Raw genomic sequence first — 12504 nt, forward strand, 5'->3', positions numbered from 1 at the left:
GAAGGTTTTGTGGACTTTGAGGACAAAGAGTTAGGAAGCAGAGACTGGAGGCTGAGGAGGATTCTCATCCATCCAGGAGCTGCAGTCTACAGGATCGAAACATCTGGACTTAGAATCTGGATTTAGAATCTGGATTTAGAATCTGGATTTAGAATCTGGATTTATAATCTGGATTTAGAATCTGGACTTAGAATCTGGATTTAGAATCTGGATTTATAATCTGGATTTAGAATCTGGATTTATAATCTGGATTTAGAATCTGGATTTAGAATCTGGATTTAGAATCTGGATTTAGAGTCTGGATTTATAATCTGGATTTAGAATCTGGATTTATAATCTGGATTTAGAATCTGGATTTAGAATCTGGATTTAGAATCTTTACGTAGAATCTGGATTTATAATCTGGATTTATAATCTGGACTTAGAATCTGGATTTAGAATCTGGATTTAGGATCTGGACTTAGAATCTGGATTTAGAATCTGGACTTAGAATCTGGATTTAGAATCTGGATTTAGAATCTGGATTTAGAATCTGGACTTAGAATCTGGACTTAGAATCTGGACTTAGAATCTGGATTTAGAATCTGGATTTAGAATCTGGACTTAGAATCTGGACTTAGAATCTGGATTTCGAATCTGGACTTAGAATCTGGATTTATAGTCTGGATTTAGAATCTGGATTTATAGTCTGGATTTAGAATCTGGACGTAGAATCTGGATTTATAATCTGGATTTAGAATCTGGATTTAGAATCTGGACTTAGAATCTGGACTTAGAATCTGGACTTAGAATCTGTATTTAGAATCTGGATTTAGAATCTGGACTCAGAATCTGGACTTTGCTCTGATGACTTCATTTGGTGGGAAAGCAGCTGATGGTAAATGTGTTACAGACTTTTCTACATTTTCTTTCTCTGCAGACGGACCTGTCTGCGTTTCTGTGCAGATGTTCTCGTCTGCGTTTCTGTGCAGATGTTCTCGTCTGCGTTTCTGCTAGCGACACGACCCAAACCCGGCTGAACCCAGCTCACAGCTCCTAACAGCTTCACGTCTCGTAATGTGGGTCAGAACCGGACGGTCTAGTACAAACAGATCATCTTTAAAGCGGCTCAGCCTGACTGCATTAGTTCACAGACCCAAAGTTGGTTCTGGTTCTGGTATCACACAGAAGTCTAAAGTTAGAAAATTAAAAAAAAGTTTATTTACAGAACTCTGAAGAACGACAGAAACTGAAGCAGCACAGATGGTGACAGTCCTGAGTCCCTCTGGGCTGCAGGTGAGACCGCTCCTGGTTCTTCAGTACACTTTGGACCTGCAAGGAGCAGTGAAGGTCACAAACTTCCTCACACTCAGAACCGACCCGCGGGCTCAGCGCACCTGGAGAAGGAGGACACGGCGATGAATCCCAGCAGGAACTCCAGGCTGTAGAAGCAGAGCAGGACGGCGCAGAGCAGGAACTCCAGCCGCAGGACGAAGGTCTGCAGCAGCAGGTAGTAGACGGCGAGCGCCGCACACGACGCCAGGATGAAGAGCGACAGGCAGGAGGTCAGGGAGCGCTCGCACAGGTTCCCCTTCCAGCCTGGACAACACGGAGCGTTAGCCTGAGCCGGCCGAGCGGCAGAACAGATCCAGGTTTGAGTCTGAGGTTAAAGACGTGAACCTGTGATCTACAGGAAACACCTGAGCAGGAGGAGGTCCTCCACTCCAGAGGAGAACCTCATGGAAACATCAGAAACTTCTAGATCATCATGAAATATCCCAGCATGCATTTCTAAAGTCTAAAGAATATTTCTCATCTTTCCAACAGGAGAGGTTAGCTTCTGGTGCATTTATGTCTACGTCCTCTTCCTCCTGCATGTTCTGTTTAGTCTCCAGCTCACTGATCATTTGGACCCAGCTCAGAACCGCTCAGCTGGTTCTGAGGAGAACCAAGGACACGTTTGTGTTGGTGTCACCGTAAAAGATGCGCAGAGTCTCCAGAGCGAGGAAGAGGAGCAGCAGAACCACGTCCAGGACCAGGTTATCAGACGGGTACGGCAGCAGGATCCCTGCAGACAGGAGGAGGAGGAGCTCCAGAACCTGCAGGTCCAGACTGATCTGGACCTGCAGGTTCTGGAGGGCACACCTTTGTAGACGAACATGAGGATCTCTGCCAGGTAGAAAGCAGCGAAGTACCAGCTGTTCAGGTAGAGCAGCACCTGCAGAGGCGTGGAGGACAGCTGAGGAGGCGTGGTCAAGGACAACAGCTGCTGATGGAAACGCCGCGGCCCCGCCCCCTCGGGCAGCAGAAGGATACGATTGGTCGGCTCCCTGCGGACGCGGTGAGACAAACGTTGATAGAAATGAGCGGGACGAGAGTTTAAAAGAGAAGATTGGACGTTCTAGAAACAGCAGCGGAAGTTCATTAGATTATCTGTGGAATAAAACGTTAATATTTCAGAGAAATAATCCGAGCGAGAATGTTTTTAGCCGCTAACTCTCAGCCCGGAAGTCATCGGCGGACCGGAAGTGGTTTCCTCCGTCGCTGATAGAAGCGGAGACGCAGAAAATGACTTGAAATAATCGATTTGTTGCTTTTTTTCCTGCGAGGAGAAGAAAAGACTCACCAGGCGCCATGTTTGAGCCGCTGTGGTCGCTATGGAAACGGCTCTTCTTCGCTGGACAGAGTCGGCTGGAGTTCTCTGCTGCCCCCCAGCGGCCGAACTCAGAACTGACCGTTTCGACTCCAGAATAAAACTGGATCCGTATGATCGACATGAATCTAAGAGTGATAGAGAAGAAGAAAAGCTAACCTCACTAATGTTTACTGTTTTTTATTTAACAAATGTAAAATACTTCAGTTAAAATATGATGTTTCTACTGGAAAACAAAACGAGACAAACATCATAAACCTCATCATGTTAATGTGCAACATCATTACAGTGATATTATAGCACTTATGCAGGATTAAAACTGTTGTAGTTTATGTAAAAAAAATCATAAAATCATAAATATTTAGATTCCAAAAAAGCTAAATAATCTTCTTATTGAAGATGAGGTCTGAGGCTTTTTAAAAACATGTAGTCATATCAGTAATACATACTTTATAAATTTACAGCTGATTATTTTATATAGTTGAGCCTCAGCATTATTTTATTCATGAATGAATAGCTTTATTTATGATTTGTTTTTGTCTATGTGTGTCTGGTCGGGCCTCCGGAGGACAGAGGAGTTTCATCCTCATCACAGCCTGTCAGGAAAAGTCTCCAGAATCCCGGTGGACCGGCTCTTCACATGGAGGACTTCCAGGGTCCAGTCCTGGTGTGGAGGATCTGGGAGTCTAGGGCCTCCTGCTGTGATGGACCTGTTCCAGGCTCGTCCAATCAGAAGGAGCCCTGAGGAAGACCCAGGATGCACTGCAGTGATTCTGTCTCCCTCCAGTCATAAAGCATCAGTTTCTGCTGTTATTAGTTCATTCATTAATTCATGTTTGTGGTTCAAATGTTCCAGTTCTCCTCGTGGTTTACAGGTTTGTTCTCATCCCGTGGGTCTGAAATCATGTGACTTCTGCACGTTTCTGTTTTCATCCCAGCAGTAAATGAATAAAACCGTTTTTTTTAAATACTTTATCGTCCAAATCATACAGAACAACAATGTAGAACAATGAGAATCCATAAATATTACAGAACAAACATTACAGATCTCATTACAATAAGTCCAAAACTTTCATTAATACATATGACTTTTCTGTTTACCCTTTTAGAGATGGTAAGAAAATACGATTTTAAATCTTTAGTTAGTGCGGGGGGAGGGGGGTGATAAAGAAAATGTAGATTTGTGAATATGAAACTTAATAGATTAATTGCCAATTTTATAGTTAATTCTGTTCTTTTCATGTATCCCAAATATAATAAGTTTAGAATAAATCCAGAAATTCTTTTAGTGAGCTTAATTGAACATTTTCAGTCAGCAAAGTAAATAAATCAATAGAACAAAAAGAGTATAAAACAAAAACAATGATTAAAGGGGGGGGGGTGAATGAATGATAACATTCATATTGAGTTTAAATTCACACATGAAAGCAGCACAACATTGTTTTCTATCTGAGTATTTACATGTGTGAGATGAAATAAGAATCAGATTTATAGATTTATTCTAAAGTTCTTATCAGTTTTCTTGACCTGAAAAACCAAATAATGTATCTTTACAAAATAGGTTCAAACAAACGTCCACTTTTATGTGTCCAATCACAAACGTTTTACCAAAATATTTGAAGACATGGAGAGTTCCAAAACAAATACACAATAGTCTAATTGGAATTAGTACAAAACTACAAAGAATATCAATGTTCAGTTTAAATCTATATTATAAGATTTAGTGGGTCAATTCTATGTACTATTCTGAGAGAGATTTACTTGATTTTACTAGTGAGTAAAAATGTACTAGAGAACCGAACCTTCCACGGTCTGTCAGAACAACATGTTCCACTAAGATCCACTAGATGGCAGTGTTGCTACAGTCTCCTGGAACTCTGATGGGTCCAGGATCGATTCTCGGGTGGCGGGAAGGACAGCAGGATCAGCTGGAGACATGAAGGATTTTCTGATGTGATTAAAGAGCAGACAGACCGCGGAGGGAATCACTCCTACGTTAAAAGAAAGCCTCCACCGTTAAATAATTGATCCATAAAATAATATTGATACAAAATCAATCATCAAAAAAGATTTATGTTTATATAATATGTCCTTCTTATTCCAAATCATGTGTTAATGTGGTGAAAAGTTGTGTTTGTAAGTGACAAAAACCTCGGAGATAAAACTTTAAATCCAAATCAAACATCAGAACTAAATGGATCCCATCAGATCAAATGTGAAGGAGAGAGGATTCCAGAGAGGATTTCTACTCAATTCATCTTGAATGTGATATTCAGAGTGAACATTGAGACCATCGATATCACAGGAGCTCATAAGTATATTGTCTTTAAATAATAAGTTCTGTTTTTCCAAAAGTATTCTGTCTTTAATCATTTTATCATCAATATTCGAGCTGCAAACAACGAATCCAGAAGTTTGAGGGACCGTCGCTCTCATTCTGACGTCATCCTAAACTACAATTCCCAGCATTCCCCCGCTGCGCTCCGATTGGCCGAAGACGCGCGAGGGTTTACGTGGCACTGCGGCGGACGCGCAGACTCCGTGTGAGCTCGGCGGTTCCGGCAGGAAGACGGTTCGGTCCGGATCAGCATGCAGCCGTGCGTGTTGACGCTCCTGCTGCTCGCGCTCCTGAGCGGCCGCGTGCCCGCGCTCTACTTCCACATCGGGGAGCTGGAGAAGAAATGTTTCATCGAGGAGATCCCGGACGAGACCATGATCATCGGTGAGCGGCTAACGCTAGCGGCTAGCGGCGGGAAGTTCCGCGGCGCGAGGAAAGTTTACAAACGGCGGGAAAGAGTCGTGAATCATGTAGAACACGGAGGTTCGGACAGGTGTCCGTCTGCGGGGTGATGACGTCAGACTGTAGAAGGTCATTATGGGGGGTGAACCGGAACCAGAACCGGGTTCAGATCAGGATCATCTGCTCGGTTCCTCCAGCAGCAGGTGGAGCGGCGGTTCTTGCAGAGCAGCAGATGAAGGTTCTGACCCGGTTCTGCTTCCAGAACAGGAAGTGTCTCCCAGTTCAGGAGCTCCGGGTCGGACGGTTCTGCTCACCGAGACTCTCTGGTTTCTACAGGAAACTACCGGACCCAGCTGTACGACCGGCAGCGGGAGGAGTACCTGCCGGCCAGCCCGGGTCTGGGCATGTTCGTGGAGGTCAAGGACCCTGACGAGAAGGTAAAGGCGGAACCGGGGCAGAACCGGGGAAGAACCGGGACCTCCTGACGCCCGGGGTGATGCTCTCTGTAACCATGGCGACCGCCTCATGACCTCTGAAGTCAGAGCTGCTGCTGCTTGTCTCCTCCGGAGGAGACTCGGTTGGGTTCTGGTCGGGTTCTGGTGGCGTCGGTCTAAGCGGTTCCGTCTCCTGCAGGTGATCCTGTCTCGGCAGTACGGCTCGGAGGGACGCTTCACCTTCACGTCGCACACGCCCGGCGAGCACCAGATCTGCCTGCACTCCAACTCCTCCAAGTTCTCCCTGTTCGTGGGAGGGATGCTGGTGAGCCCAAGGCCCGGCCGAGCGGCCCGGTACCGCCAGAACGCCGGCTCAAACTGTCCTTTGTCTGCTGCAGAGAGTTCACCTGGACATCCAGGTGGGCGAGCACGCCAACAACTACGCCGAGATCGCCGCCAAGGACAAGCTGACGGAGCTGCAGCTGAGGGTCCGGCAGCTGGTGGAGCAGGTGGACCAGATCCAGAAGGAGCAGAACTACCAGAGGGTGGGTCGGATCAGAACCTCGTTAAAGTTTGGAGATCTGTGTGTTATTATGGGATGTTGAGAGTTCCAGCTCCTCATCCAACACCGACGGTTTCCTCAGACAAATCAGAGAATCTTCCTTTATTTCAGTCTGAATGTCATCAGTCTGAACAGGAAGTCATTACCAGAACCCTGTGGAACTCCACGGTCTGAGCGCCCCCTGCTGTCTGTTCCCCGCAGTACCGTGAGGAGCGTTTCCGGCAGACCAGCGAGAGCACCAACCAGCGCGTCCTGTGGTGGTCCATCGTGCAGACCCTCATCCTGGTGGCCATCGGCATCTGGCAGATGAGACACCTGAAGAGCTTCTTCGAGGCTAAGAAGCTGGTGTAGGCGTGGACGCTGGGACGCTCCGTCTGAGGAGCTTCTGCAGACGGACGGGACGCTGGCGCCCAGCGGAAGTCCGCCGGCGTGTTACTGAGCTCAGAGATTACGGCGAGCCGACCGACCGGGTTTACAGAAGCACAAAAACTCTACGTTCTTCTGCAGAAACCATCACAGCTGTGGTTCCTGCAGAGGAAAACTTTGATTTGGTAAATCTTTTTGGGTTCTGGACTTTATTTTTGTGAAGATGGATGTCGGCTGCAGCAGATTAAAGTTTATTTCTATCAAACGACGTTCTGAAATGGTTTTATTGGAGTCCAGAGGAGTCTGAGGATTCCGTTTGTTTTCTTCTGCTGAAGGCTTCTGGGCGGTGAAGGTTTGGTTCTGTTTGTCTGAAGGCTCGTCAGACTGCACTGAAAATGCTCCCAATAAAGTTTGGATGTTTTGAATGTTGCTGCAGCTCACCTGTGGTTTGTCTTCTCACTTTGACCAGAAGTGGTCAGAGACTCGTGTGAGTCCTGGAGCTGCTGCGATGGATCGTCTGGAGCAAAGAAACATCTAAACTCCTGAGAAAAAGGGATTTAAAAAAGCTAAAACCACGACCACAAACTTAAACATCTCTCTTAAATTCTCATTTCATTTTTAATCTGATTTGAATTGATCAAAGTGTTCAATTACAATGATAAATAATTATTACACTAATATATAGAAGTCTATATTTAGAGAATTTATGTGATGTTTAAATGGAAAATCTTAATCATCACCAAGATTAAAAACGGACTTAATACCTAATTTACATGGAAAGTTTCATGTTTTCTGCAGGTAAACTACATTCAGAAAAAACCTCAGAAGTTCCATTTAAAGTTGTTTTTCAGCTTCTGATCCACAATAGTTTATTATTGTAAATATTTCTGTTTATTTACTTTTTGCTCCAGGTTTTCTCTCTTTGTTAAGAACTGTTATAAATAAAGTTTTTTCAAACGTTTCTGGTGGTTTCTGTGAACCAGAACCTGATGAGAATCTGCAGAATTTCCGTCTGGTTGAATATATTTCTGCTCTGACCGGAACCGAACCTTCTGACGGCTCGTTTGAACCAGAAGGGAAGCCCGGAACCATCGACTCCTCCTGCTCGTTTCTCGTCGGACTCATATCCACGTGGGACCGCAGTTCCTGCCGTTTGTTTGCGTCTAAATCCCGATATTGTTGTTTTAATGTCGTTTCTGGTTCCGGAACCTGATTGTTTGTTAGACCCAAAGATTATTGGGCTGGTTCTAGAGGAGTTTGGACCAGAACATGAACTAGATCCAAACCGCGCGAGGACCCGGAGCCGCGGCGCGTGAGAACCGCTACGTGTCCAGCCCCGCAGCGCGCCGCCAGCGGTCCGGTCCGGTTCCGTACGTGGCAGTGAGCCGCTGGAATCACGGAAAGCTCGGAGATCCAGGATGGAGTCCGGTTTGGTTCCAATCGTCGCGCAGAGATGAGCCAAAGGGAAGCTCCGAACCAAAGCCAAAGGAAAGAGCTCCGGAACCGGGTCTGAAGGAGCCGAACCGGGCTTTGAAGATGATGTATTCATCCAGGAGAAAGCCCGTGTTGTACTTCAAAGAGGAGAGGAGGTGCGTGTTGGGGGGTTCTGTTCGGGTTCTGGGTCGGGATCAGTATACAGCCTCATGATCTCAGAAGTTCTGCTTGGCTCTGTAACGTGACCCAGAACTTGTAGATTCTCACATTTCTGACGGTCACTAAACGCACCAGATGCGCTCACTGCAGTAATCTGATTACTCCTGGTGCTGTGTTCCCGGTTGGTTTGACCCTCGCCGGCCTCCGTCCTTGTCTCCAGGCTGCTGTCGGGCAGATGCACCGTCTACAAGCTGTTCGGCCTGTGCATGCTGCTGCTGCTCGCCTCTCTGCTCTGGCTGCAGCTCAGCTGCTCCGCCGACCTGTCCTCGCCGCCGCACCGGGACAGGGCCGCCCCCCGAGAGCAGGCGGCGCCGCAGCCCTGCCCCCCGGACCCTCAGGCCGAGGAGGACCCGTCCTGGGGCCCGCACAAGCTGGCGCTGGTGGTGCCGTTCCGGGAGCGCTTTGAGGAGCTGCTGGTGTTCGTCCCCTTCATGCACGCCTTCCTCAACAAGAAGAAGATCCGCCACAAGATCCTCATCATCAACCAGGTGGACCACTACAGGTGAGGGCGGGGCCAGCTGGCTCCGAGGTCGATCCACGCCCGGTAAGAACGACCGTCTGCGTTTCAGGTTCAACCGAGCGTCGCTCATCAACGTGGGCTACCTGGAGAGCGGGAACGACACCGACTACCTGGCCATGCACGACGTGGACCTGCTGCCCCTCAACGACGCGCTGGACTACGGCTTCCCCGAGGACGGCCCCTTTCACGTGGCCTCGCCGGAGCTCCACCCCCTCTACCACTACAAGACCTATGTGGGAGGGATCCTGCTGCTCACCAAGAAGCACTACCACATGGTAAGCTGCAGACACTGCAGACGCTGCAGATGCCGCAGATGCTGCAGACGCTGCAGACGCTACAGACGCTGCAGACACTGCAGACGCCGCAGATGCTGCAGATACTATTTATGTGAAAATCTACAGACACTTTTTTAAAAAAAACATTATTCATAAAAGGTTTAATACATGTATTTATTTACCTTTAGTAACTGAAGATGCTGCAGACGCTGCAGATGCTGCAGACGCTGCAGCTTCCTGTCTACATTTCTGCTGCATCAGCAGAACGTCATGAAATCCGGTAAAGATGAAGAACAGTGACGGTTCTTCCTCCTCATCGTTTGGGAGGAGGCTTGCAGTGGCTTCAGCTCTCCACTCGGGGGAGCTGTTGGCCCTCTGCTGTGTCTGCAGACAGTGATGACGTCAGACTTCAGCTCCTCCTCCTGGATGATGCTTTATGACCCTGTCAGTGGAGAGTGGGCGGAGCTTCTGTGAATTTGAAACGCTCCTCTCAAGCCTGAACTCCTCCTCTCTCCTCTGGACTATCAGGTCTTCAGTTTTTTAAGGTGGAATTTTATTGAATTAAATGAAGTTTGTTGGAGGAGAAGACACGTGCACGCACACGTGCACCTTAAGTCTGAGCGAGTCGTGGCGCTCCTGTTCTCATGTTTGATGGACCTCTCCGTGTTTGTGGATCTGTCTGAACCGACGGAGTGGTTCCTTCTGTGTTTGCTGGTTCTGCTGAGTCGGACCGTCTCCTCCCGCTTCCTTGCAGTGTAACGGGATGTCCAACCGGTTCTGGGGTTGGGGCCGCGAGGACGACGAGTTCTACAGGCGGCTGAGGAAGGCAGAGCTACAGGTAAAGGTGACGGCGCCGATTTCAGGTGTCCCGGATCCAGTCTGACGGCGGTTTCCTCCACAGCTGTACCGGCCCAGCGGCATCACCACGGGGTACAAAACCTTCCTGCACCTGCACGACCCCGCCTGGAGGAAGAGGGACCAGAAGAGGGTGGCGTCCCAGAAGCAGGTTCTGTGAAGGGTTTGAGTCTGTGATTGGACCGCTAGCCCCGCCCCCTCTCTGATCCTGGCTCTGCCCCCACAGGAGCAGTTTAAGGTGGACCCGGAGGGGGGGCTGACCAACCTGCGGTACGCGGTGGAGTCCCGGCAGGAGCTGAGCATCAGCGGCGCGCCCTGCACCGTCATCAGCACCAAGCTGGAGTGCGACCAGAACCAGACGCCGTGGTGCCTGCTGGGATAGAGCTGTCGTCACGGCGACAGGAACCTTTGGCTGATGGGCGGAGCTACTGATGGAGGACGCTGAGCGGAGGGAGCATCAGGGTCAGGGCCTGTGTGGACCTGCCAGACCAGAAAGAACTTTGTGTCCTGGTTCTGCGGGTCGAGTGGCGCTGATCCGAATGTCAGGAGGAGACCCGGGACTCAAACACGGACCTGCAGCCGGACTCTGCTAATGCAGGCTTGCTTGTTCGGGCCGGGGCGCCATTAGATGGCGCTGCACACTAAAATAAAGATGTCTGCTTTTCCGTTGTGGTCCTGTCTTCCTTCAGCTCACAGGTCAAAGGTCAGATGAACGTCTCCATCCTTCTATTGGTCAGAATAATCATTCTGGTTCTGATACCGTTTCACGTCCTGAAAATCCTCCTTTTTCTTTCTCTGTACACTCACAAACTAACCAATCAGATCCCCAATAAAAGTAGGTGGAGCCTGTTGACCCCACGTTCAACATTTGATTGACAGATTCTCTCAAGCCACTCTCAGTGGAAGGGGTGTGGCCTTCCAACAAGCTCTCTCCTGATTGACGACAGCAGTTGCCGTAGAAACAATAATTCAGACCAATCACTGTCGTCTGGCTCCAACATGGCGGTGTCCATATGGTGAAAATGGCGACTGAATTGACTTAATTTGGCTGGAGCCACAGGTAAGGTATTTATGAGTGACATCACAGTCGCTCTGTCCAGTTTTCTGTATACAGTCGGTGGGTGTGCTGCATCTTCAGCACCCCAACAGGTCTGGATCCTGGTAGGACGGCCTCCTCCTCACAGGAGTGTCGGTTCGGTCACATTAGTTCCCAGGCAGTAGAACCGGGTCAGAACTGTGAGGGGAACCACTCTCCATGATGATGCTGAAAAAGTGGAAGTTCTGCAGAAATCAACCTCTGGATCATCAGAGGATCCGATCTCTGAGGTTCTGGTTCTCCGTTTGGTCCAGTTATCAGGAGAATGACTAACGTCTGGAGGACGTGATCCAGGATCTCTGAGGACCGTCTTGGGGTCGCTGGGGGGGCATGGTTCCTGTGGTTCTGATCCTTCCTGAGGTTCTTAGTAACAGTTCTAATGGAACTTGGAGTTTGGAGGAAACATCTTCTCCATAAAACATCCTGAGGAGATGCTGACGGTCGTCACGGCAGCAGCCTGAAACCCGAGCTGGAGATCATCCATGACGTCCAGGATGTAGATGTTTGGAAAGGACTGGAACGGTCCAGAAAAGACAAAAACACGCCGCTCGCCAAATGCAGAGCGCCGGTGGCATCCGTCCACATACAGATGGCCGGGCTCTCGCTCGTCTGGCGCGCTCTGATTGGCTGCTGCTGGAAGCTCCAGCCTGACAGACATGAGGGTTCATGAGGCTCTGGGAGAGCGTGTGACAGCCTCCAGGATTCAAACCCTCACTCATTCTGATGATTCAGCTCCTGCTTTAAGTTTCAGGTGTCTTGTTGGCGTGAAGTGAAGCAAGGAAAGAAGGAAAGTCTGAGTTCACTGATGGAAGAATCACCTGAAGAAATGAGTTTGTCCATCAGGACTTTGAACCTCCTACCAAACACCTCCACCTGGATTAAGGCTGTAATACTGAGCATGACCAGCTGAGGGCGCTGTGCTCCTGCTCATGACTTTCATTCATGACCTCTGACTGATGCTGGAATACAGACGGACTCAAGCGCCTCTACTGGCCTGCAGGAGAATTACAGCTGTTCAGCACTAAAGGTTTACTGACAGGAGTTATTCAGATAGCCATCGTGGGGGGGGGGTACTGGGATAATAATTCTCCTTCATCGTTATGATTCCATCATAGTTGATGGAATCATAACGATTTCAAGAGTTCTTCTGAGTCTAGTGCTCAGAACCTCGTGTGGTTGTGACTTTATAAGAGCATTTTCAGGATGATCACTGAGGACCTGCTGACCTCATGAAGTCCTGATGGGGACCTGTAGTCCTCATGGGAACTTTTAGTCCTCCTGGGGACCTGTAGATGTTGTGAGACCTTGTAGGGGTTATGGGGACCTGAACTTGTCATGGGGACTTGTAGACCTTGTGAGGACGTGTAGTCC

The 12504-nt window shown here is 48.6% G+C and overlaps 3 protein-coding genes across 3 annotated transcripts; 2 read left to right on the forward strand and 1 right to left on the reverse strand.

Moving 5' to 3' along the window:
* Positions 1-1177: 1177 nt before the first annotated feature.
* Positions 1178-2783, reverse strand: si:rp71-1d10.5 (transmembrane protein 216). Its single transcript, XM_024260356.2, has 6 exons — positions 2606-2783; positions 2296-2309; positions 2125-2218; positions 1955-2047; positions 1377-1578; positions 1178-1311 (listed from the first exon to the last, which is right to left on the reverse strand). The coding sequence occupies exons 1-6, from the start codon at positions 2754-2756 to the stop codon at positions 1296-1298; spliced, it is 570 nt and encodes a 189-aa protein (XP_024116124.1). The 5' UTR covers positions 2757-2783; the 3' UTR covers positions 1178-1295.
* A 2271-nt stretch (positions 2784-5054) lies between these two features.
* On the forward strand, positions 5055-7163 carry tmed9 (transmembrane p24 trafficking protein 9). The gene is made up of 5 exons (XM_024260355.1): positions 5055-5354; positions 5709-5809; positions 6006-6131; positions 6205-6351; positions 6570-7163. Exons 1-5 carry the CDS (start codon positions 5222-5224, stop codon positions 6717-6719), a joined length of 657 nt encoding a protein of 218 aa, XP_024116123.1. The 5' UTR covers positions 5055-5221; the 3' UTR covers positions 6720-7163.
* Positions 7164-7717: 554 nt separating this feature from the next.
* Positions 7718-10702, forward strand: b4galt7 (xylosylprotein beta 1,4-galactosyltransferase, polypeptide 7 (galactosyltransferase I)). The gene is made up of 6 exons (XM_024260354.2): positions 7718-8323; positions 8548-8889; positions 8957-9182; positions 9937-10020; positions 10084-10188; positions 10264-10702. The coding sequence occupies exons 1-6, from the start codon at positions 8271-8273 to the stop codon at positions 10417-10419; spliced, it is 966 nt and encodes a 321-aa protein (XP_024116122.1). The 5' UTR covers positions 7718-8270; the 3' UTR covers positions 10420-10702.
* The last annotated feature ends 1802 nt before the right edge of the window (positions 10703-12504 follow it).

This window comes from Oryzias melastigma, linkage group LG10, assembly GCF_002922805.2.
Source record: "Oryzias melastigma strain HK-1 linkage group LG10, ASM292280v2, whole genome shotgun sequence".
Taxonomy (NCBI): domain Eukaryota; kingdom Metazoa; phylum Chordata; class Actinopteri; order Beloniformes; family Adrianichthyidae; genus Oryzias; species Oryzias melastigma.